This window comes from Mandrillus leucophaeus, unplaced genomic scaffold (assembly GCF_000951045.1).
Source record: "Mandrillus leucophaeus isolate KB7577 unplaced genomic scaffold, Mleu.le_1.0 Scaffold4, whole genome shotgun sequence".
Taxonomy (NCBI): domain Eukaryota; kingdom Metazoa; phylum Chordata; class Mammalia; order Primates; family Cercopithecidae; genus Mandrillus; species Mandrillus leucophaeus.
In genome coordinates, this window is record NW_012104253.1 from 13,273,391 (window position 1) to 13,301,219 (window position 27,829).

Sequence of the window (27,829 nt, forward strand, 5' to 3'; positions counted from 1 at the left end):
CCATGGAGAGTTTTGATAACGGGAGTGGATGAAGTGACTTAACATTTTGAAAGTGTTACTTTGGATGCTTTTTTGAGAATAGACTGAAGGGAGCTATGGGCAGAATCACGGAGACCAATTAGGAGGCACAAGAGAGATGACAGTGGCTTGTACAGGGTGATAGTGGTGACAGAGGTGAGAAGTGGCTAGAGTCTATATATATTATGAGGCTTGAGTAAATAGGATTTCTGATGGATTCGATACAGGGTATGAGAGACAGAGGAATTAAGAATGACACTGAGGTTTTTGGGCTGAGCAGCAGCAATAATGTAGCTGCCATTAATGAAGGTGAGGAAGGCTGGGGCTGGAGGAGGTTTGCGTGAGGATCAGGAGCTCAGTCTGGAATGAGTTCACGTTGAGAGGCCCAACCAACATCGAACGAAGCTGTTGGAAGGCAGTTAGCTACATAAGCCTAGACTTCAGGGAAGAGCACTAGATGGTAGACTTAAATTTGGGAATTATCCATCTAAAGATGGATTTAAAATCCTGAAACTGTATGAGATCTCCAAAGATAGTGAGAGAAGAAATCTAAAAACTGAGTCCTGGACACTCCAATGTGTAGAATGAACTTGGAGAGCCTGAGCTAACTGGGTGGGTTTGGGTGAGACACAGTGTGCAGAAATTAGCCTTTTTCATCCAGAGCTATGATCTTTCACTCTAGCTCCTTCCAAGGGAGGGGACCCTGTCTCAGGACCAGTGTCTGCTTGGCTAAGTGAATGCTGCGGCATCATCTGATTACTGACAGTGCCTCTCAATGTGGCGCCCTAAGGATGAGAGAACCACAGCATGCCCAGTTTGGTTCAACATATTAATCCCAGTATAACTTAACAACCAATGTCTACTGACGATTCCCCTTGCCTTCCTAAGGCATTTTCTCACTGCCTTTTACCTCTTCCGGAATCTGATTTGCTGGTAATAGGAAGAGAAACCACTGCTAGAGAGACCTAACTTCTTTTCCTCTAGATCTCTTAATTAAACATCCCCTCTGTTTGTTTCTTCCCCTACTTCAATGAACAGATTCTGTAGTGACACGGAGTCTGGAAATGACTTCCCAGGGACTTAACAAAAACTAACACGCATTTTCCTAATTCAGGAGTCTCAGGGCCCTACTTCCACCTCTTAGTTTAAATGAAGGTGTCTTTACAAGGTATGATATTAATGTTTTTCGACTTCTATTGTATCAGTATCAAGACACCTCTCTTTATTTCCTAATAGGAATGGGAAGACACGGTGCAGTTGGAACTGTTAAAGAGAGAATTGTCACATTATTCTATGATCACTTGGGATTCCTACATAAGCTGACTCCAGGTCACTTTGAAGCTAGTGGACCACCCACAGCCTTTGGAAATTCTAGAAATCTTTTTGGACAGGTCAGTATATAATGCATTGAAACAGTTTGCCTTATTTTAAGAATAGATGCCACATTCGATACACAGAATAATGGGAAAATGGGAAAGTATTTTCCTTGGGACAAACTCATTAACGCAGTTTGCTCTATTTAACTAAAAGAAGAACCTCCATGTGCCACAAACATCTCCAAATCTTCTTCCAACTCCCATATGGGGTTATATAGCTTCAATTCCACCTAGAATATCTTCATGCAAATATCTTCACAACAGAATACCACTAGACATTCTAAGCTAGAACCATTACTCCCAACCCAGGCCAAGGTAGGGATGATTCTCTACCTCCTAAGGTTGGCCCTGGAAAATCATGGGTTGTGAGACCAGGCACCGTGGCTCATGCCTGTAATCCTAGCATTGTGGGAGGCTGAGGTGGATAGATTGCTTCAGCCCAGGAGTTGGAGACTAGCCTGGGCAACAAGGTGAAACCCCAGCTCTACAAAAGAATTCAAAAATTAGCCTGGCGTGGTGGCATTCTTCTGTAGTTCCAGCTTCTTGGGAGGCTGAGGCGGGAGGATCACTTGAACCTGGGAAGTGGAGGCTGAAGTGAACTGCGATCGTGCCACTGAAGTGAGCTGTGATCGTGCCACTGAACTCCAGCCTGGTCAAAAGGGCAAGACCCTGCCTCAAAAAAAAGAAGAGAACATGAGCTATGGTCTACTTTTCTTCTTTCCTATTAACCCTGCCCCCTGGTTTCTTTTTCTAGTGACAACATTAAAAGGAGTTATCTTCTTTATAGATGACACTTGATACAGGTTTTTCTAATAGTTTAATGTGTAGTATGCTACTTGTGAAGGTAGCTCATCCTTGGGCACCAGTTACAAAATTGGACACTCTCAAACCATCAGCAAATTATCAAATATTTTTGACTGGGGTTAGTAAAACCTGCCCTTTGACTTCAAGGAAATGGAACAAAAGATGAATCTGGTTTTAACAGATCATTCCAATTGCCAGGCCACAGCTGCAGTTGAGAGGATGGTGTTTAGCTTCCCCTCTCCCTGCACTGCATAGAGAAAGAGGGTGGGAACTTCCATGGGAGAGTGAAGATGCCACATGTGACGCCCTGTGTCTTTGCCCACGTCTGGGGCGTGGATTCCGCATTTATACAAAGCAAATGATGTGGACAGGAGCGTAGAACTAACCCAAAAAAAGCATTTACCTCCATTTTTCACCAACTTCACAATTCGTAGAAAGTGTCTTAGTTCCCTTATGTGAAAGTTTAAATTATTAAAAGAAAAAAAAAAAAAAAACCTACAGGTATTTGTATACTTAGGACAAGTTTGATGAAGCCATACTCAACAATATCACTTCCCTCTCCACAAACTATGCATGCATTCTCTCTGGATAAAAATAATCATTGTCTCTTATTACAGTGTTGGAGCTCTTAATCTTTATAACAACTATTTATTTGTATTTCACTTATGAAGAAAGTGAGGGACAGACAGGCTGGTTAGTTATTGGGATTAGACATCTATCCTAGGCAACTGGCTCCGGGGTCTGTGCTCTTAGCCACCCTGCTGCCTTTCATTGGATTTACATACACTTTCCCTAGGATACACTTGCCACTCCCAGGCTACAGTGTCATACAGAATTCTAAAGATATTTAGCCATTTCAGTGATTTTCAAGAGTCCTCAAGCCATTTGGCTCAGTCCCACATTTATTTTCCTGGCATCTATTTCCCCTTTCTTCTCAGTGCATTCCCAAAATTCAGTAACTAGGGAAAAAGGCATGACAGAAGATGAGTCTTGGAGGCACTATGGGACGGATGCGTCCCCAACCAGTCTGCATAATCTACCACCCACACCTTGTCTCATAGCAACAAAGTCAACCCCAACAGCCCCTTTGGGGATGGTCCTTACCTCTCTTCTCTCCCCTTAAAGTTCTCCAAGCAGGACAGGGTCAGGATTAGAGAAAGGTGTGTTGAAAAGAAAGACCTATAGATCAGAAATCTAGGCCAGAAGTGCCTGAGTAGACTGCAAGGGGAGATCTGTGAGTCAAGAAAGGAGAACGGCTTATGCTGCCAGTTGGGAGACTCAGACAGCAGCTGTCCAGAGTCTCTAGCATGAGATCAGGAGCAGCAAGTGAGGACAGGGATTTCACGAGCCCTTTCCTAAATAAAACTTCAAATGAGAACCCAGTTCTAAAATCTGCATCTCCGGGCTCCTCACACACCTGCAATGTAAGTCAAGTTTCCATGTACCCTTTTACTCCAACCATCCACGAAGGGCATAGGAATCTTACACCAAATCTTAGTCATCAGAACTTCCATTCCTCCTTAACAGGAAAATACATCTTCCCTTGCACACACGTAGATGTTCCAACAAAACATGTTGACATAGTTCTCCAATTGATAAGTATACCAGTATTGTTTTAATGTGAACTGGAAATAAATCTGTGACTTGAATTTTTTCATAATTGAAGTATAAAGTAGTTTAAATATAATATTTTCTTTTCTCTGTTTCCAGCCTCCAGATATGGGCTTTGAGACTGCGCTTGCCCCACAGCACACCTCTTTAGATGAAATTATCTTTTTTGCATATGTACCTGAGAACGAACCACAGGAAACGATCTACAGCAAGAAGTTCAACAATATACACTACGGAAAAGTGATACACTCTGGGTAGTGATTTGCGTTTATTTAGATGCCATATTGGTTTCTAGAATCTACTTTTTAAATTTTTTGAAATAGGGTCTTGCTCTGTCATCCAGGCTGGAGTACAGTAGTGCGATGACAGCTCACTGCAGCCTCAACCTCCCAGACTCAAGCAATGCTCTGGCCCCAGCCTCCAGAATAGCTGGGACTGCAGGCACACACCACCACACCCGGCTAAGTTTTGTACTTTTTGTAGAGATGGAGTTTCACCATGTTGCCCGGGCTGGTCTCAAACTCCTGAGCTCAAGGGATTCACCCACCTCAGCTTCCCAAACTGCTGAGGTTACAAGTGTGAGCCACTTCACCTGGCCAACAGAATCTAAATTTTGGACCTACTTTTTTGAATGATTTTCTTGGTCAAATAGAGTAAGTCTTTTTTTGACACCCCACAAAGCCAAATACATTTATAGACTCCAAGATGCCTTGCATGGTGCCCCAATTACAGAAACCTACGACCATTTATATCAGCGCCATCAGGCCAAGCTATAGAAATGTGTTTCTTGAGTATCAGAAATATTCTGGACTACATTGGATACTTGCTATCCACTGAGTTTACTCACATGACAATTCTTGTATATCCTAGAGACTAACACATTTAATGTAGTGGAGACTATCTTTTATGAAATATTGCATGGAACAATACACAGAATTCTCAGAAATGCTTACTTCTAAGGTATCAGTAAAAGTCAATAACCCTTCAAGGCCTAATAACTCTTATTCAGAATATGAATTCTGGCTAGGTGCCATGGCTCACACCTATAATCCCAGCACTTTGGGAGGCCAAGGCCAGCAGATCAGTTGACGCCAGGAGTTGGAGACCAGCCTGACCAACATGGTGAACCCCATCTCTACTAAAAATAAAAAAATTAGCCAGGTGTGGTGGCTCACATATGTGATGCCAGCTACTGGGAAGACTGAGGCACAATAGTTGCTTGAACGCAGGAGGCCGAGGTTGCAGCAAGCCAAGGATGCGCTACTGCACTCCAGCCTGAGTGAGAGAGTGAGACTCTGTCTCAAAAAAAGAATATGAATTATATAACCCCCAAATCTACCAACTAAAAAAGAAACAATTTCAACAATTTCAGATTACCAGAAACTCACTGCTATGGTCTAAATATCTGTTTTCCCCAAAAATTCATGTGGAAATCCTAACCCTCAAGGTGGTAGTATTAGGAGGTAGGGCCCTTGGTAGGTATCTAGGTCATGAAGACTCTGCCCTCATGAATGTAATTAGTGCCCTTATGAAAGAGACCCCAGAGAGCTAGCTAGGCCTTTCCACCACTGGAAGGACTGAAGGACAGAGCCAGCTAGGCCCTTCCATCATGGAAGGACACACATAGAAGACACCATCTATAAACCAGAAAGTGAACCCTCACCAGATACCAAATCTGCTGGCACCTTGATCTCAGACTTCCAGCCTCTAGGGCCGTCAGAAATAAATTTCTGCTGTTTATAGACTACCTGGTTTATGGTATTTTGTTATAGCAGCCCAGATAGACTAAGATATTCACCTTGTCTCAAAGTGGTGGGCTCTATTCTTACACCAGGTTGGAATCTGTATATTACATGTGTTTGGGGCTGTCAATACATATCTTGTCCCACAGCTAACAATACCTTGCACTGTGAGGCAGCTCACTCAGAAGTGGAGGTGAACATGGGAATTAGACCTACTATAACAAACATCAGCAATATTTTTTCTTATGAGGATTGTATAAATTTTGTCTCTATCAAAAGTGTCAGTAATCTCTAGAATTGTTTTTTGCTCTAGGTGGATCTTGTATGTGTGATGTTCCAAATCAGCTAGTTTGTGTTTATGTAGGTGTTTTTCTATAGAAAACCTACAGAATCACTTTTCAATCTTTTAATATTAATATGATTAATATTATACCAATGTTAATCTTAATTTGTTATATTCTAATTATTTTTAAAAGCATATGGTCCTTCTCTTAAGAATCAGAATATTTAAAAACCAGAACGGCACAATCTGTGATAAGATTCAGTAACTTTGCTCTGTTTGCACAGAAACTAGGGAATGGGTATCTTCAAGGCAGGAAATATGAGCAAAGCCAGGGTCAGAGACCTGGATAGCAAGTGGAACTTCAACTAGGGAGGTGAGGAATTTGGGAACCCAGTGTTCTCAGGTCCGCAGGAGGCCAAAGGCAGTTATCTAGCTAGTCAGGACATAAGGCAGAGTGAACCATTCACTCACTCCACCGATCAACATTTAACACTGACTACCAGCAAGGCACTGTGGCGGGTGCTGCAACAGAGTGGTGAGCATGACATTCAAGCATCTCAGTCCGTGAGCTTGTATTCTAGCCCCAGAAGCAGACAAGTATGTAATTACAGTTGACTAAGTCTACAAAAGGGGAGTATACAGCATTTAGAGAGTTTTTTCCTGGGGCTTGAGCCCTTGTTTGGAGAATCCTAGATTTCTCCTGGAATAACACCCAAGTTCCTTACTGGAACTCAAAAAGCCCCACTGACCAGGCTCCACTCTCTTGAGTGACCTCTTTGCTTTGTTCACTGCAGTGAAGTCACTCTGGTTTTCCTTTGGTTTCTGTAACACGTCCTGCTCCTTTTGGCCTACAGGCCTTTGAGCATGCTGTTCCTCTTACTTGGAATCATCCCCCAACCACCACTCTCTTCCTTCATCCTTGTTCTTCTGGTCTTTTCTTAGGCTTCAGAGTTTGGGTGAAAGAAGAGAGGTGAGGTAAAGGGACAAGAAGTCCTTCTGTTGGAGACTTCCAGAGCCTTTGGTTATAGGCAATGCTACCCTTGCCACTAGTGACAACTACCCCCGCTCTGCCAGCCCTTGGAATTCTATCACTGTGTTGGGGTCCCTTCACCCTTTCAGCAGTTCTTCTGGGCAGCATTTTTTTTTCTTTCCTGCCTCCCCTCCACCCCCACATGACCCTTCTCCCGCAGAGACAAGCATTGTCTTGGATTTTATGTTAACATCTTTTACAGTTTTGCTTTAGAGCGTTAACACCAGTTTTATGAAATGTATGACTTGCCTTTTTCATATAACATTATGCTTTTGAAATTACTCCATATTGGTATGTGGTCTGTAATTCACTCACATGAATATGCTACAATTTATGTAGCTATTCTCCTATATTGTTTTGGAATCATGTCAAACTTTTCCTTCCTTCCTTCCTTCCTTCCTTCCTTCCTTTCTTTCTTTCTTTCTTTCTTTCTCTTTCCTTCTTTCAACAGGGTCTCCCTCTGTCACCCATGCTGGAGTGCAGTGGTGCAATAATGACTCACTGCAACTTTGACCTCCCTGGCTCAAGTGATCTTCCTACATCAGCCTCCTGAGTATCTGGGACTACAGGCACACACATGCCACCATGCCCAGCCAGTTTTTTGGGTTTTTTGTTTTCTTTTTTTTTTTTTTTGGTAGAGATGGGGTTTTGCCATGTTGCCCAGGCTGGCCTTGAACTCCTGGGCTCAAGTCATCTACCCACCTTGGCTGTCCAAAGTGCTAGGATTACAGGTGTGAGCGACCCCGCCCGGCTTTTCAGTTTTACCTATGTAGAATTGATGTGTCTAGCGTGAAGTGGGAATCCAGTTTTTCCTTTTTTTTTTTCATGTGGGTAATCTATTGTCCATACAAGCCCCTCCTTTCCCCCACTGATCTGCAGCACTGCCCTGTGATATATCCTGGTCCCATATATGCATAGGTCTGCTCCTGTCCTCTCTCCTATTTCACTGGTGTATTTGTCTTCTCCGTGATACACTGACTAAATGACTCTAATTATGAAACATATGTGAATAACCCCCTCCCTCTGCCTTTCTTGGCTTTTGGTCTTGCATTTATGTGTTAGACTCAGCTTGTCAAGTTCCATTAAGGAAAATAAAAACCCCAAAACCTGGTAATGGAAATTACCTCTTGCAACCAAACTCTGCCTTATATTACTGTTAGATAGATCTTGGGTGGGAATTTCGTGCTCTTCCTCTAGCAGTAAGATAATTATTAGTTCTTGTAGAATTTTAGGACCAAGACGGTTTCCTGATTCTTCTTAAGGGATAGAAGTTATTATTTCCTCCTTCCCTCCTCTGCCACATATCTTTCCTTGGGCCCTGTGGGTGAGTGGACCCTTACTTCTTCTCTGACAGTAGGTAAAAGTGTTTGCTTTGTAAGAAAAAGGATGAGGGAGGGAGGCAGGACTTCTGTACCAGCACCCTCCTGACACCCCCTAACCCTCAGCCACTGATCAGCTCTTTTGAGGCCTGTGTGCAAAAGTATCTAATGCCTAACCTTCTGTGGTTTAAGGCTTTTACTTCCTATGAGAGAAGGTTCAGAGAAGTAGGTGATGCTTCAGGTCTGTTTCCTCCCAACCTCTGATCCCCACAAACTACCTGTACCACCAGTGGTGGCTGTCTCTGGTCTATGGTCCTGCCCCAGTCCTTTCCTTTGGGTAGAGCCTTCAAGGGAAGCCAGTGGAGTCTGCAAGTGAGTACAGACTCCCATTTGTCAGGTGCCCAAGCACTTCCAGACTCACGTGCTAGCATATACCTGACCTTTGGCCCTTTTTTACAACTTCAGCTAACTCTTACTTGCTTGTGTTGAGGTCAGCACTGTTTCTCCTTCCCATGTTCTTCCACAGGTGACACTGTCCTGGTGTTCAATCTCTCCCTGGAATGGCTTATTGCTCTGGGTTTCAGGTTAGTTGGTTATCTTGTGACCTTAGTTCGCTGACAAGCTAGACAAAAGTCATGACTTTGTACTTTATCTGCTTTTTGTTTTGTTTTCTTGTTCGAGAGCATCTTTCTGCATTTAAAGCAAAAGCAGAAGTCTTGTGATTGCCTTTTGTAGAGTAATCTTATATTTTTCAAATTTGCTAAATTCTTTTAATAATTCTAGTACTTTTTCTGCATATTATCTTGGGTTTCGCAGTAGAGGCAAATTTTTAATTTTTTTTTAAGTTTCAATAGCTTTAAGGGTACAAGTGAATTTTGGTTACATGGGTGAATTGTGTAATGGTGAAGTCTGGATTTTTGGTGTACCCATCACCCAAGTAGTGTACATTGTACCAATAAGTAGTTTTTCCTCTCTCACCCCTCCCACCCTCCATTCTTCTGAGCCTCCAGTATCCACTATACCACTCTGTTTGCCTTTGCATACCCATGGCTTAGCTCCTACTTATAAGTGAGAACATGCAGTGTTTGGATTTTCTGTTCCTAAGTTACTTCACTGAGGTTAATGGCCTTCAGTTCCATCCAAGTTGCTGCAAAAGGCATTATTTCATTATTTTGTATGGCTGAGTAGTATTCCATGGTATATATATACCACATTTTTTTAATCCACTCATCAGTTTATGGCACTTGGGTTGACTCCATATCTTTGCAAATGTGAATTATGTTGCAATAAGCTACGTGTTCAGGTGTCTGTTTTTATATAATGACTTATTTTCCTTTGGGTAGATAACCAGTAGTGGGATTGCTGGATTGAATGGTAAATCTATTTTTAGTTCTTTGAGAAATTTCCATACTGTATAAATATTTTTAAATAGATAATCATATTACCTGCCAGTACAATTGATCCTTGAACAACACAGCTTTGAACTGTGCAGGTCCACTTATACATGGAATTTTTTCTGCCTCTGCCACCCCTGAGTCAGTAAGGCCTCCTCAGCCTACTCAAGAAGATGACTAGAATGAAGATCTTTATGATGATCCATTCCACTTAAGAAATAATAAATATATTTTCCCTTTCTTACGATTTTCTTAATAACATTTTTTTCCCATAGCTTACTTTATCGTAAGAATACAGCATGTAAGACATATAACATACAAAGTATGTGTTAATCAACTGTTTATGTTATTGGTAAGACTTCCAGTCAACAACAGCCACTTGTAGTTAAATTTGGGGGGAATTAAAAGTAATATGTGAATTTTCATCTGCACAGGAGGCTGGCATCCCTAACCTCTGCATTGTTCAAGGGTCAACTATAATTTTTTTTGTTTTTTCCTTAACATTTCTTAGCATATTATAGCTTTTTCCTGTTATAGTGTCTGGGACCTCCAATACTTTGTTAAATACAAGATAATGGAATTATTGTTGTTTCTGACTCTCTCTCTCTCTCTCTATATATATATATCCATATCTATATATATAGATATATAGATATCTTATAGATATATAGATATCTATATATAGATATATATATCTTTATATAGATATATAAAGCATTTCATAGTTTTCTTAAACTCTTTATCATTTAAATAAATTTATCTATTTTTCTAGTTTAAGAGATTTAGACTTTGGGATTTTAATTATTATTTCTCCTGTATCTATTGAGCTTATCTATAGAATTTTTCCCTTTAACTTTTTATTTAATGTTGTAAATTCTATTGTGGATTTAATGTTGAACCAACCTTAAAGTCCTGGACTACACCTATCTTTGACATTGTGTATTATCTATTTACATACATTTCTGAACTCTGTTTGCTAATCTTTAGGATTTAAACATCTATGTTCTTGTGGAAAGTTTGCCTGTAATTTTTCTTTCTCATATTGTCCTTCTGTGGTTCTGTTAACAAGATTATACTAGCTTCATGGACAATTGTTTTATTATTATTATTATTATTTTCTGGAAGAGTTTAAGACTGGAATATTTTGTTCCTTGAAAATTTGTTTTTTGAAATTGTTTGAAACTTACTTTATGGCCTAGGACTAGGCCATTCATTATGGTCAATTTCAGTAAATATTTTGTATGGGAGGCAAAATTTTACATCTATCCTCTTAGGGTGTTTTGGCTGGGCCTGAGAATTAAACTGACATAAGACAGATTAACAGGAGAAAAGCATACACATTTATTTAATGTAAGTTTTATGTGACATAGGAGTCCTCCTAAAGAAATGAAGATCCCTGAAGAAGCAGTTAGAGTTGAACATGTATATACTAGGTTGAACAAAAAGCAGTAAATTGTGAAAATGTGACAAGGCAAGGGGGCTCGGGCTAGGGTAATTAACTGTGGAGAAGTGGCTAGGAAGATAAGGGTTGGTTTAACAAGGTCTATTTGTACAGATTTCTCTTGGCTTTGACTCCCCATCTCTACTAATAAAAACAATGTCCTTCTCCAGGTGCAAGGAGGACACCTTCCCCATGGGAGTTTTATCTCCTGCCTTTAGGTAGGTCAGAGTGTCCTTCCTGTGTTTGCTGGTGTGTGTGTGTGTGTGTGTGTGTGTGTGTGTGTGTTTTAAGTGACTTTAACTCAATCAGTGGGCTAGAGCAGATGTTTTGGGGTGTTGTGTTCTGAATGCTCTCCTATTGCGTGCAGTATTAATATTTATTTGTTAGATTAATCCTGTTCCTTGTGATATTGCAATTTTCTGTATCCTTAGTGATTTTTTTTTCTGCTTGATCTGTCAATTATTGAGAGAGTTGTATTAAACTTTCCTAATGTGTATACTGGGTTTGTCCATTTTTTAATTATAGTTGTGTCAATTTACCTTGTATATTTTGAGATTGTTATTAGGTACATATACGTTTAGAATTGTTACATCTTCATGATCGGTTGAACATTTTGTTGGTATTTAGTGACTATTTTTATCATTATAATACTTTTTTGCATGACCGTGGCTTTTTATTATGCTTTTTTTTTAACCATTTTAAAGTGTACCATTCTGTAGCATTAAATTCATTCACATTGTTGTACAACCATTATCACCATCCATCTCTAAAATTTCTCGTCTTCCCCAACTGAAACTTTGTACCCGTTAAATAATAATTCTTCATTTTCATCTCCCACTGGCAACCACCATTCTACTTTTTGTCTCTATGAATTTGACTACTCTAGGTACCTTCTGTAAGTGGAATCATATAGTATTTGTCCTTTAGTGACAGATTTATTTCACTTAGCATAATGTCTGCAAGGTTTATGCATGTTGTTGCATGTGACAGGATCTCCTTTCTTTTGAAAGCTGAGTGATATGCATATATATATTCCACATTTTGTTTTTCCATTCATCTATTGATGAACACTTGGGATGCTACCACCTGTTGGGTAGTTTAAATAATGATGCTATGTACCTGGGTATACAAATATTTGTTCGAGTCCCTGCTTTCTAGTCTTTTTAGCATATACCCAGAAGTAGAATCGCTGCATCATATAATTCTATGTTTAATATTTTGAGGAACCACTGTACCACATTCCACAGCTGTACCATTTTACATTCCCACCAGTAATGTACACGTGTTCAGATTTCTCCATATCCTGGCCAATGCTTGTTGTTTTCTCTGTTTTTTATCATAGCCATCTTAATGGGTATGAGATGGTATCTCACTGTGGTTTTGACTTCCATTTCCTTAATTATTCATGATGTGGCTCGTCTTTTCATGTGCTTATTGGCCATTCATGTGTCTTCTTTGTAGAAATGTCTATTCAAATCCTTCGCTCATTTTTAAATCAGGGGTTTTTTGTTATGAGTTTCAATGTTTCGTTTTTGTTTGTAGCTTTTTTTGTTATTGATACATGGCACCAGCCTTCTTTGAATAATATTTTTGTGGTATACTATTTCAATCCTTTAACTTTCACCTGCTTTGTATATCTGTCATAAAAGACATAAATGGATTTTGTGGTTTTAGCCAATTTAACTATTTCTGTCCTTTAGCTGGAGAGTTTCGTTTAACTACATTTATTATTTTTACTAATATATTTGTCTTCATTCCTACTATCTTCTTTTGTACTTTCTATTTCTCCCACTTTTTCTATGTTTCACTTTTGTCTTCTCTTCTTGCTTACCTTATTTTAAGGTTCTTTTTTCTCCTCTTTCCATTCTTTTCTTCTTCTACTTGATTAGGACTTCTACACTCTTTTATTTTGCTTTTTAGTGTTACCCAAGATTTTTACATGTGTGTTAACTTAAAAGTCTAAAGTTAATTAATAACTTTATCTCTTTCCCACTCCATCTGTAATCATTAAACTCTGGGTGTCTAGGCAGTATCTACCCTTTATATTTCTCAGGAATGAGTCCAATTCTGGTCCCTCTGTTCCTCAAACCTCAGAAGATGTATTACAGTTTCTAAGGTGGTCCCCTTGAAGAAATCCCTCTTGGCTTTTTTTTTGAGACGGAATTTTGTTTTTGTTGCCCAGGCTGGAATGCAATGGCACGATCTCGGCTCAGCAACCTCCACCTCCTGGGTTCAAGCGATTCTCCTGCCTCAGCCTCCTGAGTAACTGGGATTACAGACATGCGCCAGCACTCCCGGCTAATTTTGTATTTTTAGTAGAGATGGGATTTCTCTATGTTGGTCAGGCTGGTCTCAAACTTCTGACCTCAGGTGATCTGCCCTCCTCGGCCTCCCAAAGTGCTGGGATTACAGGTGTGAGCCACCGCACCCGGCTGCCTCTTGGCTTTTTTGTGAGAGAGGCACTTATCTTTCTACATGTAGGGTTGCATGGAGATGAGAGGTGAGATGCACAACACACCATTACTACTTTCTTCTTTAAATTCTTCACCTCTCATTTATCTTAAATAATCTAACTTTTGTTTAGAATGTCACTCTGGCTGTGATATAGAGAATGAGTTGGAGGGTAACAATTATGGATGCACTTAGGTCATTTAGAAGGCTTTTGCAGTAGCCTAGGCTAAAATTTTCGATGTTTTAGTCTAAGATATTGATGGTAGAAATTGAGGGGAATGAATGGACTGAGCGATACATGGGAACAGACTCACCAGGACAATGAAGTAGAGCAATTTTCATTACTTTACTTCATTGTCTGTCTCTGTGCCTTAAAAAAACACAGCCGTTCTTGCCTTCTATTTACTGAATCCAGCTACATGTGATCTTATTGTGGTGATGCTGTCTGAGATTCTTACACTGTGCTTAAGAGGACAGGTACTTGAGGTAGACAGACTATGAATGAGGAATCAGGCAGTATGGGAATGGCAAATGGTAGACTTGGAATTCAGAAGAGAGTCTGAAGAATAAGAATCAAGAACTAAAGTTAGATGATGGAAAAGAAGAGATTCTGAACATTATCAATGAATCTGAATCATGGAGGCCAAAAGGCTTGCAAAATCTCAACAAAGGTATAGGCTACCACCTACAATGAGATGTTAGGTACTGAATCAAAATCCTTTCACAGTAGGAGTTAATTAAATATACACAGATAAACGACACTATCTGATTGATAACAAGGGAAGTATAGTCATTGCACAAATGGTGAACTATTTGAGAAGGAAAGTCTGTCATCTTATAACAAGGTCAGTTGTTCTTAAGAATCTTCACAAAATCTTTTATTTATTTATTTATTTATTTATTTTATTTTTTTTTTTTTGAGACAAAGTTTCGCTCTTGTTGCCCGGGCTGGAGTGCAATGGCATGGTCTCAGCTCACTGCAACCTCCGCCTCCTAGGTTCAAGCGATTCTCCTGCCTCAACTTCCCAAGTAGCTGGGATTACAGGCGCCTGCCACCACGCCCGACTAATTTTTTTGTATAGTTAGTAGAGACAGGGTTTCACTATGTTGACCAGGCTGGTCTTGAACTTCGGACTTCAGGTGATCCACCCACTTCAGCCTCCCAAAGTTCTGGGATTACAGGTGTGAGCCACCACGCCTGGCCCTGAATCTTCACAAAATCTTAAAAGTGATGACTTAATGTCCATGTTTTTATTAAATCGCTCAGAAGGAATGTATCATCAACACACAAAGGTTTCAGTAAAGCTGTTCATTCAGTGAATATTTTAGTGCCTATTACATATCAAGTCTTGTGCTAGGCACTGGGAATATAGTGGTAAACAAGATAGACAAGGCTCGTCCCTGCATGGAGATGACATTCTAAAAATAGATACAGGTGATAAACAGGTAAACCAAAACAAATTCATATCCAATATGTGCTTTGAAGAAAGTAAATATGGTGACAGAGGGAGTGAGAAGGGTAAGCAAAGACCCAAGAACAGAGAGCAAAGAGCCAATGAAAGAGCTTTCCAGGCTAAAGAAGTTGCATACGGTAAGGCAAGAAAAATTGGGATGTGTTTTTAGTAAGCATGAAGAAAGCCAGTACAGATGATGCACAGTGATGATGTGGTGGAAAGGCCAGCAAGGAGGTCGGCAAGTGCCAGATCATAGTCAGCATTATAGGCTGCAGGAAAAGTGTAAATTTTCTTCTTGGCGTCAGCAGAAACCATTGGAGAATTTTATTGGATTATTTTTAAATAATCAAATTTACATTTTTGAAAGGATCACTCTGACTGCTGTGAAAAGTGTGGGACAGGGTGTGAGTAGAAGCTGCTAAGCCCCTTAGAAAGTTATTGAAGTAATACAGGTGAGAGATGATGGTGCTGGAGCAGGTGCAGTTGAGTGAAGACAGGATCTGATGATGCATTTGCCTGTTAGGGATATGAGCAAGAGAGTGATCAAAAATTGTCTAGGTTTGTGGTTTGTAGCTAGAAGGACAATACCACCATTTTCTGAGATGAAAAGTGCAGGTATCAGGCAGGGTAACTGAGTGTTCCACATTGGAAATGTTCAGTTTGAAATGTGTGTTTGGTGTCTAAGTGAAGATGTGAAGTTGGCAGTTAGACGTATGAATTCATAGCTCAGAAGAGACAGAGCAGAAACTTGGCATTTGGCAATTGTTCAGATACAGATGGGTGATTCTACCTGCAGAGGAGGATGTATGTAGAGAAGAAAAGCCCTGGGGCACTCCAGGAAGAGAGACTGGGCTAAGAAGAAGACCCTAGCAAAGAAGGATGAAAAGGAGCAGCCAGTAAGGTAGAAAATACACAGGAAAATGTGGGGCCACATAAACCAAGAGAAGAGGGTGTTTCAGAAAGTATGGAGTGATCAATGATGCATGCTGCAGAGAGACTTGAGTAAAATAAGATTAAAGATGTGACTTTTGAATTTGGCACCATTCTAGGCTGTAGTAACCTTGATGAAAACAGTTTCATTGGCATGGAGTGGAAGGGATCGGCTGGGCTGGGGAAATGGCACAGGCATTGGAATGGGAGCTTAGAATGCATAGGTAGCTTAGTTTGGTGATATTTGTCTTTTTGCAGTATTTTCTCCACTCAACAGTTGTTCCTTTCCACCTCTAAAACTCACTGATTAATTCTCCATTGCCCAAATCCCCTTTCCTTCTCCTTTAAAGGCTGCTTTCTTTCCTCTTCTGGAACAGCAGTGCTTAATCACCCCCAAGTGCAATCCTAGGAAGAAGTGGGGAGACAGCTTTCATAATTAAGGTAGCTGCCTGACCACTGGCCATTGACTTCAGGTACAAAGAGGTTAACTTTTTAACATTAATGGCCGGGCGCGGTGGCTCAAGCCTGTAATCCCAGCACTTTGGGAGGCCGAGGCGGGTGGATCACAAGGTCAGGAGATCGAGACCATCCTGGCTAACATGGTGAAACCCCGTCTCTACTAAAAATACAAAAAAAAACTAGCCGGGCGTGGTGGCGGGCGCCTGTAGTCCCAGCTACTCGGAGGCTGAGGCGGGAGAATAGCGTGAACCTGGGAGGCGGAGCTTGCAGTGAGCCGAGATCGCGCCACTGCACTCCAGTCTGGGTGACACAGCGCGAGACTCCGTCTCAAAAAAAAAAAAAAAACAAACTTTTTAACATTAATTAATAAACTTTTAAAATTAATTACAGTTTTACAGCAAAATTGAGCAGAAAATAGAGTTCCTATACACCTCTGTCCCATACACACACAAAACCTTCCCCACTATCCACATCCCACACCAAAGTGGTACATTTGTTACAGCTCATGAACCTACATTGACACATCATTTATCACCCAGAGTCCGTATCTACATTAGGGCTTACTCTTAGTGTTGCAAATTCAATGGGTTTGAACAAATGTATAATGACAAGTATTCATCATCATAATATCATACAGAAGAGTTTCACTGCCCTAAAAATTCTCTATGCTTTGCCTATTCATCCCTCTCTCCCCCTCATCCCTGGCAACCACCGATCTTTTTGCTGTCTCCATAATTTTGCCTTTTCCAGAATGTCATATAGTTTGAATCATACAGTATATAGCCTTTTCAGAGGCTTCTTTTACTTAGTAATATGCATCTAAATTTCCTCCATGTCTTTTCATGGCTTGATAGCTCATTTCTTTTTTAGTGCTGAATCATATAATATTCCATCATCTGAATATCCCACAGTTTATTTATTCATTTACCTACTGAAGAACATCTTGGTTGCTTTCAAGTTTTAGCAATTATAAATAAGCTTCTGTAAACACCTATTACAGGTTTTTGTATAGATATAAGTTTTCGACTTATTTGGATAAATACCAAGGCATTTTGCTTGATCATACACTAAGAGTATGTTTAGTTTTGTAAAAAATGATAGAACTGTCCTCCAGACTTTTTCATTTTCATTTCTATCAGCAATGAACGAGAGTTCCTATTATTCACATACTCACCAGTATTTGAGTGGTCAGTGTTTTGGATTTCTGCCATTCTAATAGGCGTGTGGTGGTATCTCATTGTTAATTTGCATTTACCTGATGACATATGCATTAGTCTGTTTTCACACTGCTATAAATACCTGAAACTGGTTAATTTATAAAGGAAAGAGGTTTAATTGACTCACAGTTCTGCATGGCTTGGGAGGCCATGGTGGAACACAAAGGGGAAGCAAGGCACATCTTACATGGTGGCAGGAGAAAGAGACAGTGCAGGGGAAACTGTCATTTTTAAAACCATCAGATCTCATGAGAACTCCCTCACTGTTATGAGAACAGCATGGGGAAAGCCGCCCCCATGATCCAACCACCTCCCACGAGGTCCCTCCCTTGACACATGGGGATTACAATTAAAGATGAGATTTGGGTAGCGACATTGGCCAAACCATATCAATATGTGATGTAGAACATTTTTTGATATGCTTACCTGCCATATGCATATCTTCTTTGGTGAAGTATCTGTTAAGGTCTTTGGCCCATTTTTAAAATCAGGTTGTCTGCTTTCTTATTGTTGTATTATTAGAGTTTTTTGTATTGTAGGAGATCAGATTATGCCACCCCAGAACCATGCAGTGGTGTGTGCCTGTAGTTGCAGCTACTAGAGAGTCTGAGGCAGGAGGATCTCAGTTCAAGCCTAGCCTGGGCAACATAGTGAGACCTCCAATTTCCAAACAAAACAAAACAAAACAAAAACAAAGAGTATGCCACTTTGGCATTAAGATTATTTATGCTGAAGGCAATTAAGGAAAAACAGACACAAGAGGAACTCTTTGCCCCCTCCCACCAGGAAGGGCAGAATAATTCTTAATCACTGGAGATAACTCTAGACTATATAATTTTTTTTTTCTTTTTAGAGATAGATTCTCACTCTGTTACCCAGGCTGGAGTACAATGGTGTAATCATAGCTCACTACAGCTTCGAACTCCTGGGCTCAAGCAGTCCTCCTGCCTCAGCCTCCCATGTAGCTGAGACTACAGGCATGGGCCACGACACCCAGCTAGTTTTTTGTGTGTGTGTGTTTTTTTTTTTATTTTTAAATTTTTTTAGAGGCAAGATCTCACTATGTTGCGCCCAGGCTGGTCTGAAACTTCTGGCCTCAAGCAATCCTCCTGCCTCAGTCTTCCCTCCAGAGTAGCTGGGATTACAGGCACAAGCAATTCTAGACTATTATTAAACTCAGAGACACAAAGAATTCACAGAAGAAACCTTGTCAAAACAACCCTTATCTTCCATTAGTTCCCTCCATTTATTTACCTTCCACAGTTTGCTCACCCTAAAAACCTGAACCCATTTTTCTTTGTCTTGTCACTTCTCTAAAAATGTATTGTTATTTGTTATGAAGCCCCATATTCTAACTACCTCCTTTAGTTACTCATCGCTGCTGTTTTTCCTGCATGTAAGTACAATGCACACGTTAATAAATTCCCCCTGTTTTTCTTTTGTTACTCTGTATTTGTCAGGATAATTGTCAGGTTTCAGTTACAGAACCAAAGAGAATAGAGGAAAAAGAGGTTTCTTCTCCCCTCCCCTACAGTTTATTTTGGATAACAGTCCTTTATATGTCTTTTGAAAATATCTTCTCCTAGTATGTGGCTTGTCTTCTAATTCTCTTGACAGGACATTTCACAGAGCATAAGTTTGTAATTTTAGTAGGGTACCAATTACTAATGAGAGCTACATGCAAACCATAGCATGTATTTTTAACACAAATTCAGTGTTCACTGCTTAACACTGTCATTTAAAAATCTTTACTAATTGGTTAAAAATTGTGTCCCATTGTTGTAATTGGATTTCTTTGATTACAAATGAGGTTGACCAAATGTTAATCAAATGTTTGTTAGCTATTTGTGGTATATTTTGTTTGTAAACTATTTGTTCATAAATTGGTTCATTTAATCCACTGTTTTATCCAAATTATTTAATGGTTTTATTTGTGTTTCGGAAAACTGGAGAGAAATTTATCAATTCTCTCTTTCATGGATTATATCTTTGGTGTTGTATTCAACAGTCATTGCATTAAGATGGCAAATTTTGTTAGGTGTATCTTCTTAGTCTGTTTCATGTTACTATAATAGAATATCACAGACTGGGTAATGTATAAAGAAAAGAAATTTATTTCTTACAGTTCTGGAGGCTGGGAAATCTGAGGCTGGGGGGCCTGCATCTGGTGAGGGCCTCATGCTGCATCATCCCATGGTGGAAGGCAGAAGGGTGAGCACATGTGAGCACACATGTACACAAGCACTCATGTGCAAAAGAGAGAGAGGAAGATGGGGGAAGGAAGGGACTGAATTCATTCTTTTATCAGGAACCCACCCCCACAATAATTAACCCACTCCTGCAATAATGATATTCATCCATTCATGAAGGCAGAGCCTCATGGTCTAATCACCCCTTAAAAGTCCCACCTCTCAGGTTGTAGTGAGTGGAGATGGCACCCCTGCACTCCAGGCTGGCAGCAGAGTGAGACTCCGTCTCAAAAAAAAAAAAAAGAAAGAAAAGAAAAGAAAAAAAGTCCCACCTCTCAACACTCTTGCATTGGAAATTATGTTTTCAACACATGAACTTTGAGGAATACATTCAAACCATAGCATATATTTTAACATAATTTTTTTAATTGAGAGAAAAAAGTAATTGCCATACCCATGGTCATCTAGATTTTCTCCTATATTATCTTCTTAGGAGTTTTATAGTTTTGCATTTTATATTTAAGTCTGTGGTTCATTTAGAGTTCTTTATTTTCTTTTTTGAGACAGGGTCTGGCTCTGTCACCCAGGCTGGAATGCAGTGGCACTATCTCAGCTCACTGCAACCTCCACCTCACAGGCTCAAGTGATCCCACTGCCTCAGCCTCCTGAGTAGCTGGGATTACAGGCACATGCCACCACACCTGGTTAATTTTTGTATTTTTTAGTAAAGATAGGGTTTCACCGTGTTGCCTAGGCTGGTCTGGACTCCTAGGCTCAACCAATCTGCCTGCCTCAGCTCCCAAAGTGCTGGGATATAGGAGTGAGCCACTGTGCCTGGCCTAGAGTTAATTTTTGTGATGATTGTAAGATCTGTGTCTAGATTGAATTTTTTGCACTTGGATATGCAAGGCTAACATTTTAGAAACAGATTGTTTTCTTGTTTATAAAGTTAATACATGGTCAGTATAGAAATTTCCTAAAAGACAGAAAAATATTAAGATAATTGAAAGTATGACTGTTAATACTTTGATGAACTACCAATTAGTCCTTTTTATATGCATTTTAACATTTTTTAACTTGCTTTCTTCATTTGGACATTATAATACGATCATTTTCCCTACACTGTTAAAAACTATTTCTAAACATCCTTTTAATCATTGCATTTTCTCTAAGTAAATCATGTAATATCATTCACTTAGTTTTTTTATTGACATTTCTCATTTCTAAATTTTACCATAATGAATATCTTTGTGTGGAAAGCTTTCTCCCCCACCCCTCTGTTTCAAGGTCTTTCCTTAGGATAGAGCCATAATAATAGACATGGAATCAGACTGGGGAAAAGGTTAGCAGGCTCCTAATGCATAATGTCAAATTGCTTTCCAGGAAGCTAGTTCTAATTTACAATCCCATCGGTAGTGGATAAGTGCCTATCTTCACTCAATTCCCACCACTACTGAACCCTGTCATTTAAAGATCTTCGCTAATTTTAGAGGTTAAAAATTGTATCCCATTGTTATAATTGCCATTTCATTGATTCCTAATGAGGTTGAACAAATGTTAATCAAATATTTGTAAGCTATTTGTGGTATACTTTTTTTGTAAATTATTTGTTCATAAATTGGTTCATTTAATTCACTGTTTTATCCAAATTGCTTAATGGTTTTATTTGTTTTCAGGAAAACTGGAAGAGCTCACATAAGAAAGGTATTGCAACATACCATTCCTAAAGGATTTTTGTCCTCAGTTATTGCAGAAATGAAAGAGCCTTTTGGATTAGAAGAAGTGAATGAGAGCTCTTGTTTGTCTAGTTCCCTTTTGATTAATAAAGCTGGAAATGTCTATAAACTCACTCTTGATTCACAAGGTGGGTATAATAATATCGTACATCTTTGATGGCTAGAAAAAAATGAAAAATTATCTTTTATGAAGGCTTTTTAATGCTTATTTATAGAGCAATAGATTTCAAATTTTAGTCCAACTGGCAACCTACCACAGTTTACATATATTTAGGTTCCTGAAAGATTTTTTTTTTTTTTTTTTGGCAATGGAGTCTTGCTTTATCACCCAGGCTGGAGTGTAGTGACGCAATCTCGACTCACTGCAACCTCCGCCTCCCAGGTTCAAATGATTCTCCTGCTTCAGCCTCCCGAGTAGCTGGGATTACAGGCATGTGCCACCATACCCAGCTAATTTTTGCTTTTTTATTTGTAGAGACAGAGTCTCACTCTGTCACTCAGCCTGGAGCGCTGTGGCGCAATCTCAGCTCACTGCAACCTCCGCTTCCTGGCTTCAAGCAGTTCTCTTGCCTCAGCCTCTCGAGTAGCTGGGATTACAGGAGCATGCCGCCACTCCCAGCTAATCTCTTTTGTATTTTAGTAGAGATGGGGTTTCACCGTGTTGCCCTCTCGAACTCCTGAGCTCAGGCAATCCGCCCACCTTGGCCTCTCAAAGTGCTAGGATTACAGGTGTGAGCCACTGCACCCGGCCTAATTTTTGTATTTTTAGGAGAGATGGGGTTTCACCTTGTTGACCAGGCTGGTCTCAAACTCCTGACCTCAAGTGATCCGCCCGCTTCAGCTTCCCAAAGTGCTGGGACTACAGGCATTAGCCACCACACCCTGCCCAATATTTTTTTTTCTAATATAATAAAATATAGTTATAACTTCATTGATATTTCATCAATAGTAGTGCTTATTATTTATTCCTATGAGGTTATTTTGTCTTAGAGTGATCAGAAGAAATGAAAGAAAATGGGAAGTTCATACAGATTTTGCCTTACATTAACAAAATAATTTTGAGTCACTGTTCTATAGGATGTTTCTATCTCAAAGGATTATTGATTCACAGCAAAAGTTAGTACAGTTTATTCTAAGGGTTTAGGTTTTACTCTGACTAAATGGGAAGCCACTGGAGGGTTTAAGCAGAAAGTGACATGATCTGACTTAGCTCTCAACAAGATCACTTTGGCTGCTGTGATGAGAGTAGACAGGGCAGGTGATGGAGAGAAGGCAAGGAGGAAAGCAGAGAAGTCAGCTAGGAGGCCATTACAATAATCATGTGAGATCATATTAAACTGAAAAGTGCCTGTTACTCATCCAAGCAGAGAAATAAGACAGGCATTTAGAAATACAAGTCTGGAGTTCAGAGAAGATATCTGGGCTAGAGACACAGATTTGAGGACTGTCAGCATATGTATGATAGTTAATGCTATAAGACCAAATGAGAACACCTGGAAAATGAGTGGAGTTATAGAAGGAAAGAGGCTTGAGGTCTAATCCAGGGCAATATCTAGTGTTCAGGGAGATGGAGGAGAATCAGGAAAGGAGATTGGGTGGTCTGGTCAGAGTAGAACTAAGAGAGAGTGTGTCAAACCAGGTGAGGAAGGTGTTTCAAGAAGGAGAGGCTCCTCTCCCATGTTGCATAACACCAGTAGGTCTGGTAAGATAAAGAATGAAAACTGGCCAGTGGATCTGTGTGAAAGTCCTTGGGAACCTTGGCCAGGCACGGTGGCTCACACCTGTAATCCTAGCACTTTGGGAGGCTGAGGCAGGTGGATCACCTGAGGTCAGGAGTTTGAGACCAGTCTGGCCAACATGGTGAAACCCCGTCTCTAATAAAAATACAAAAATTATCTGGGCCTGGTGGCAGGCGCCTGTAATTCCAGCTACTTGAGAGGCTGAGGCAGGAGAATTGTTTGAACCCAGAAGGCAGAGGTTGCAGTGAGCCAAGATTGCGCCATTGCACTCCAGCCTGGGTGACAAGAGCGAAACTCTGTATCAAAGAAAAAAAAAAAAAAAGTCCTTGAGAACCTTGACAAAAAGTTGTTGGCTGGAGTCATGTAGACAAAAGTCTGATTGGAATGGGTTCAAAAAATTATGAGAGGAGAGTAGAGACAGTGAATAAAGGTAACTTTCAGGAAGTTTCACTACAAAGGGGAAAAGAGAAATTAGGTGGCGGTTGGAGGGAATATTGGAAAGGATTTTTGTTGGTTGGTTTGAACTGGGAGAAAATGGAGCATGTGTGCATAATTAAGGGAATGATGAGGCCCTCTTCTGACTGTTTCTATATTTTTTTTAGAGTGAGGAGAGTATGGATGACATGTTTCATGACGTATCAAAAATAGTTTGATAATGATTACTTCCCTCTCATTTCAACAGCCTTCCTTGGCTTCGTTGATGTCTTCTCTGATTTTCTCCACTCATTTCTTCTTCGTCTCCTTGAGAGGATCTTTTTCCCTTTCCATTCCTTAAATGATGATGTTCCTTAAGGTCCTGCCCAAGAACCTCTTTTCTTCTAAATCTTCATATTCTCCTTAAATAGTCAATTACTCATCCATTCAACAAATATTTATTGAGTATCTTCTGTGTAATAAGCACATCTTTAGGTACTGAGGAAACTGGCTACATTATCCTTCTCTTGTAGAATCACAATAAAGATTTTAGGTTATTAAGGCTTTTAGTAGTTCCATAGTGGAAAAAAAAAAAAAAAATCAGCTTTACTTAGCTCTACATTGTTTTTCTCTGCCAAAAATTGTATACAGTAGTTTCACAGTAAACATTAAAGCATAGGTACATGGTCTATTCATGATAAACTTTCTATAAAATAATTTGAATTATGACTAAAATTTGGCAAATGTGTTATCTGATTAAGAGATAGTTTAAAAACTCAAACAGTGTATTTGTTAGCTATGTAAATCAGTTTGTTTGGCAAATATCAGATGTTTGATTTAATACCAAGTCTCTTCTGTTTAATCTCCAGTTGTTCAGGCCTTGTTTGAAAATACAGATATAGAGAAGACTGTAGTGCTTCCTGGGTACAGCAGCTTCCTCATCACAAGCATTTTAGATAATAAGAATGCATTAGCCATTGCTACCATGCCTGAAAATGCACCCAACAATATGACCTTTCTAAAGAACACATGGTTCTTATACAACTTTGGGCAAAGGAATGGGCGAACATGGAAAATATATTCAAAACCATGTAATTATTGGTTTCAATATGATGATTCACCATCCCTCAACATTGTGAAATACATTGATCTGGGAAACTCTCATGTTTTAAAAGTTAAGGTCATACGCAATTCAAAAGGTAAGTTTGTTTTGAATCGGAAAATATCAAAAGGAAATGTTATTTCTTTTCTTGAATGTGAAATATACTCTTTGATACTGACTGACTTTATCTTTGGTTCCCATACTTGCTGGCATTCTACTACTGACAGTATTAGTGCCTAATTATTGAGCACTTACTATGTACTGGGCTCTATATTAAACTATTATTTTATTTATTTATTTATGAGACAGACTCCCTCTCCATTGCCCAGGCTGGAGTGCAGTGCCACAATCTCGGATCACTGCAGCCTCCGCCTCCTAGGTTCAAGCGATTCTCCTGCCTCAGCCTCCCAAGTAGCTGGGATTACAAGTGTACACCACCACACCTGGCTAGTTTTTGTATTTTTAGTAGAGACGGGGTTTTGCCGTGTTGGTCAGGCTGCTCTCAAACTCCTGACCTCAAGTGATCCACCTACCTCAGCCTCCCAAAATGCTGGGATTACAAGCATGAGCCACCTCACTCAGCCATATTTTTATACATTATTTTATTTAATGTTTACAACAACCCTAAAAATATAGATTATAATCCTCATTTTACAAATGAGGAAAATGAGATTGCTACCAGCCCAAGTTGACACAGAATTTTAGTATAGATTTTTGTTGCCCTCTGAAATGAAAACTTTTTAATTACTTTGGTATTGTTATGTTTATTTCAGCTACAGTTGACCCTTGAACAACACCAGTTTGAACTGTGCAGGTCTTCTTATGCGCAGATAGTTTTCAGCCAAACACAGACAGAAAACACAGTTTCTGCGGGATGTGAAACCCACATATACACAGGCACTGACTTTTCCTATATGTGGGTTCCACAGGCCCAACTTGGGGATTTGAGTATATGTGGATTTTGGTATATACAGGGCTCCTTGAACCAACCCTTTGTATATACCATGGGATGACTGTATTTATTTTAAGCCAAAAAAAAAAATGGCTTTGAAATAGAATTCTATACTTTCCTCCATTTTTCAAGCTATTTGTTTATTACAAAAGTAGTACAAAAATTGTTGAAGATGCTAGAGGAATAGCACAATGGAAAAAATAAAACAAAAAATTTTAGTAAATAATTGAGATAGGAAGAGAAGAAGGAAAGATGGAAGGGAGGGAGTAGGGGAGAAAGGGCAAGAAAAAGAAGAAAATTGTGTCACCAGAAATGAAGAGGGAACTTAAAACCAAGAGATTAGCTAATGTATGACTCCCTGAAGGATGTGAAACCCAGATACTGATCATAAGGCAGTGAGATGGGTTTTAATGCCCAAGTGTTGACAGAAAGTTTGACTTTGGGCCTTACTACTTTGTGGAAGGAAGTTGGAATGGAGACCATTAAAGAAAGCTGGGACCGTCTAATCATGAAGAGAGAATTAGGAAAACTCTGTCCACGCAGCATCATGGGCTTAGAATGGGGAAAAGGAATTTCCCATAAAAAAGCAAAACTTCAAAACTGTATCACATTCAGAGACTGAATTCTGCATTCAGATGCAGAATTCCAAGCTGAGAAATAATAACACCTGGGCCCCAACGCAAGGAAGCACAAAACTCTCTGTAGGAGTCAGGCATGGTGGCTCATGCCTCTAATCCCAGCACTCTGGGAGGCCGAGGCAGGAGGATAGCTTGAGCCCAGGAGTTTGAGACCAGCTTGGGCAACATAGCGAGACCCTGTCTCTATTAAAACACACACACACACACACACACACACACACACACAATTTTATTACATTAAAAATATTTTTTTAATTAACTCTCTGTAGGAATACTTTCATAACCCAGGAAGTATGGACTTCCAGGGAAAAATCAATCTCCACTGATCACAAATTGAGGAAAAGAACTTTAAAACTACGTAAGGAAATGACCCACCCTAACTGAGAGTCAACAGACATAGGAAAATTTTAGACTTCAAGAACTTGAGATAACAGAAAAATCAGAAAGACACTATCAAATAAGTATGCGTAAAACTCTCAGAGTAAAAGAAGATATAGGAACCATAACGAAAGGACAAAATGCTATTTTTTTAAAAAAAGGCTTATTTGAAAAAAACAGAACCAAGTAATTTATATAAGTGAAAATTAGAAGTTTTGAAAAAAATTGAGAACATCTGTTTCCCTCAGTATCGTGGATTAAATGTCCTGAAAACCTTTCTTCTATCTGAAACCCTTAGAAATCCTTTCTTGTTGATTGTATGACTAATTGTCCCTATTTCCTTCAAGTAATTTTAGAGTTTTAATTTTATGGTTTTAACTTTCCATTTAATTTTTAGGTTACCTCTATTCTATTTTGGATATTATATATGGTTAGCTAGTTGTTCCAATATTATTTATTGACTAATGCATCCTTTCTCTACTGATTTCAAAATATAACTTTATCTTAATATACAATTTACCTATTATTCTGACCATTTCTGAATTTTTGAGATTTGTTCCATTGTAATCTCTCTACATTCTGTCACCAGCGCCACAATGTTCTAATTATTTTCCCTTTAAAATATACTGAATTGCTTATTAAAGGGCTCAGTCAGTTATACATGTTCAGTTTGATGGAAGCAAATAGTAATCAACAAATCAACTAAGTTGCCTGTTTCTGTGGAAAAATCTAGTCCAGTCTACTGATGGTGTGGTCCCTGAACCTGTGTTAGCATCACCAGGGCACTTGTTAGAAATGCAGAACTTCAGGCCTCACTCCAGACCTGCTCAATCTGTATTTCAACAAAATCTCCAGGTAAAGGCTAGGAAGCACTGGCTAGGTCACTTTGGTTTAAGGGAAACAACTGTAGGTTTTTATGAACTCTGGTTTATTGATTGGTAAAGATGCCAGTTAGACTACATAGTATTTCAAATCTGTTTTTCCATTGAAGTCCTCAGTATGGCAAAGTTGCAAACAGGTGGCCTGCAGGCAGAAATTGGTCTGGTGAAATATTTTGTTTGAAATGCATAAGAATTTTGTCTTGGCAACAGTTGACTGGCAGCCCTTTCAATTGACCATGTACCCTTCAGTTTTTCTACTCAGTCAATCAAC

At 39.5% G+C, this 27,829-nt stretch overlaps 1 protein-coding gene across 1 annotated transcript in view; it reads left to right on the forward strand.

Annotated features, from left to right (window-relative positions):
- CATSPERB (catsper channel auxiliary subunit beta) overlaps positions 1 to 27,829 on the forward strand; it is a 158,749-nt gene that overhangs the window by 90,262 nt on the left and 40,658 nt on the right. The window contains exons 16-19 of the mRNA XM_011991778.1: positions 1,255 to 1,409; positions 3,909 to 4,063; positions 21,395 to 21,582; positions 24,477 to 24,806. Of these exons, the coding sequence (XP_011847168.1) occupies positions 1,255 to 1,409; positions 3,909 to 4,063; positions 21,395 to 21,582; positions 24,477 to 24,806 (828 nt within the window). The remainder of the gene's footprint in view (positions 1 to 1,254; positions 1,410 to 3,908; positions 4,064 to 21,394; positions 21,583 to 24,476; positions 24,807 to 27,829) is intronic.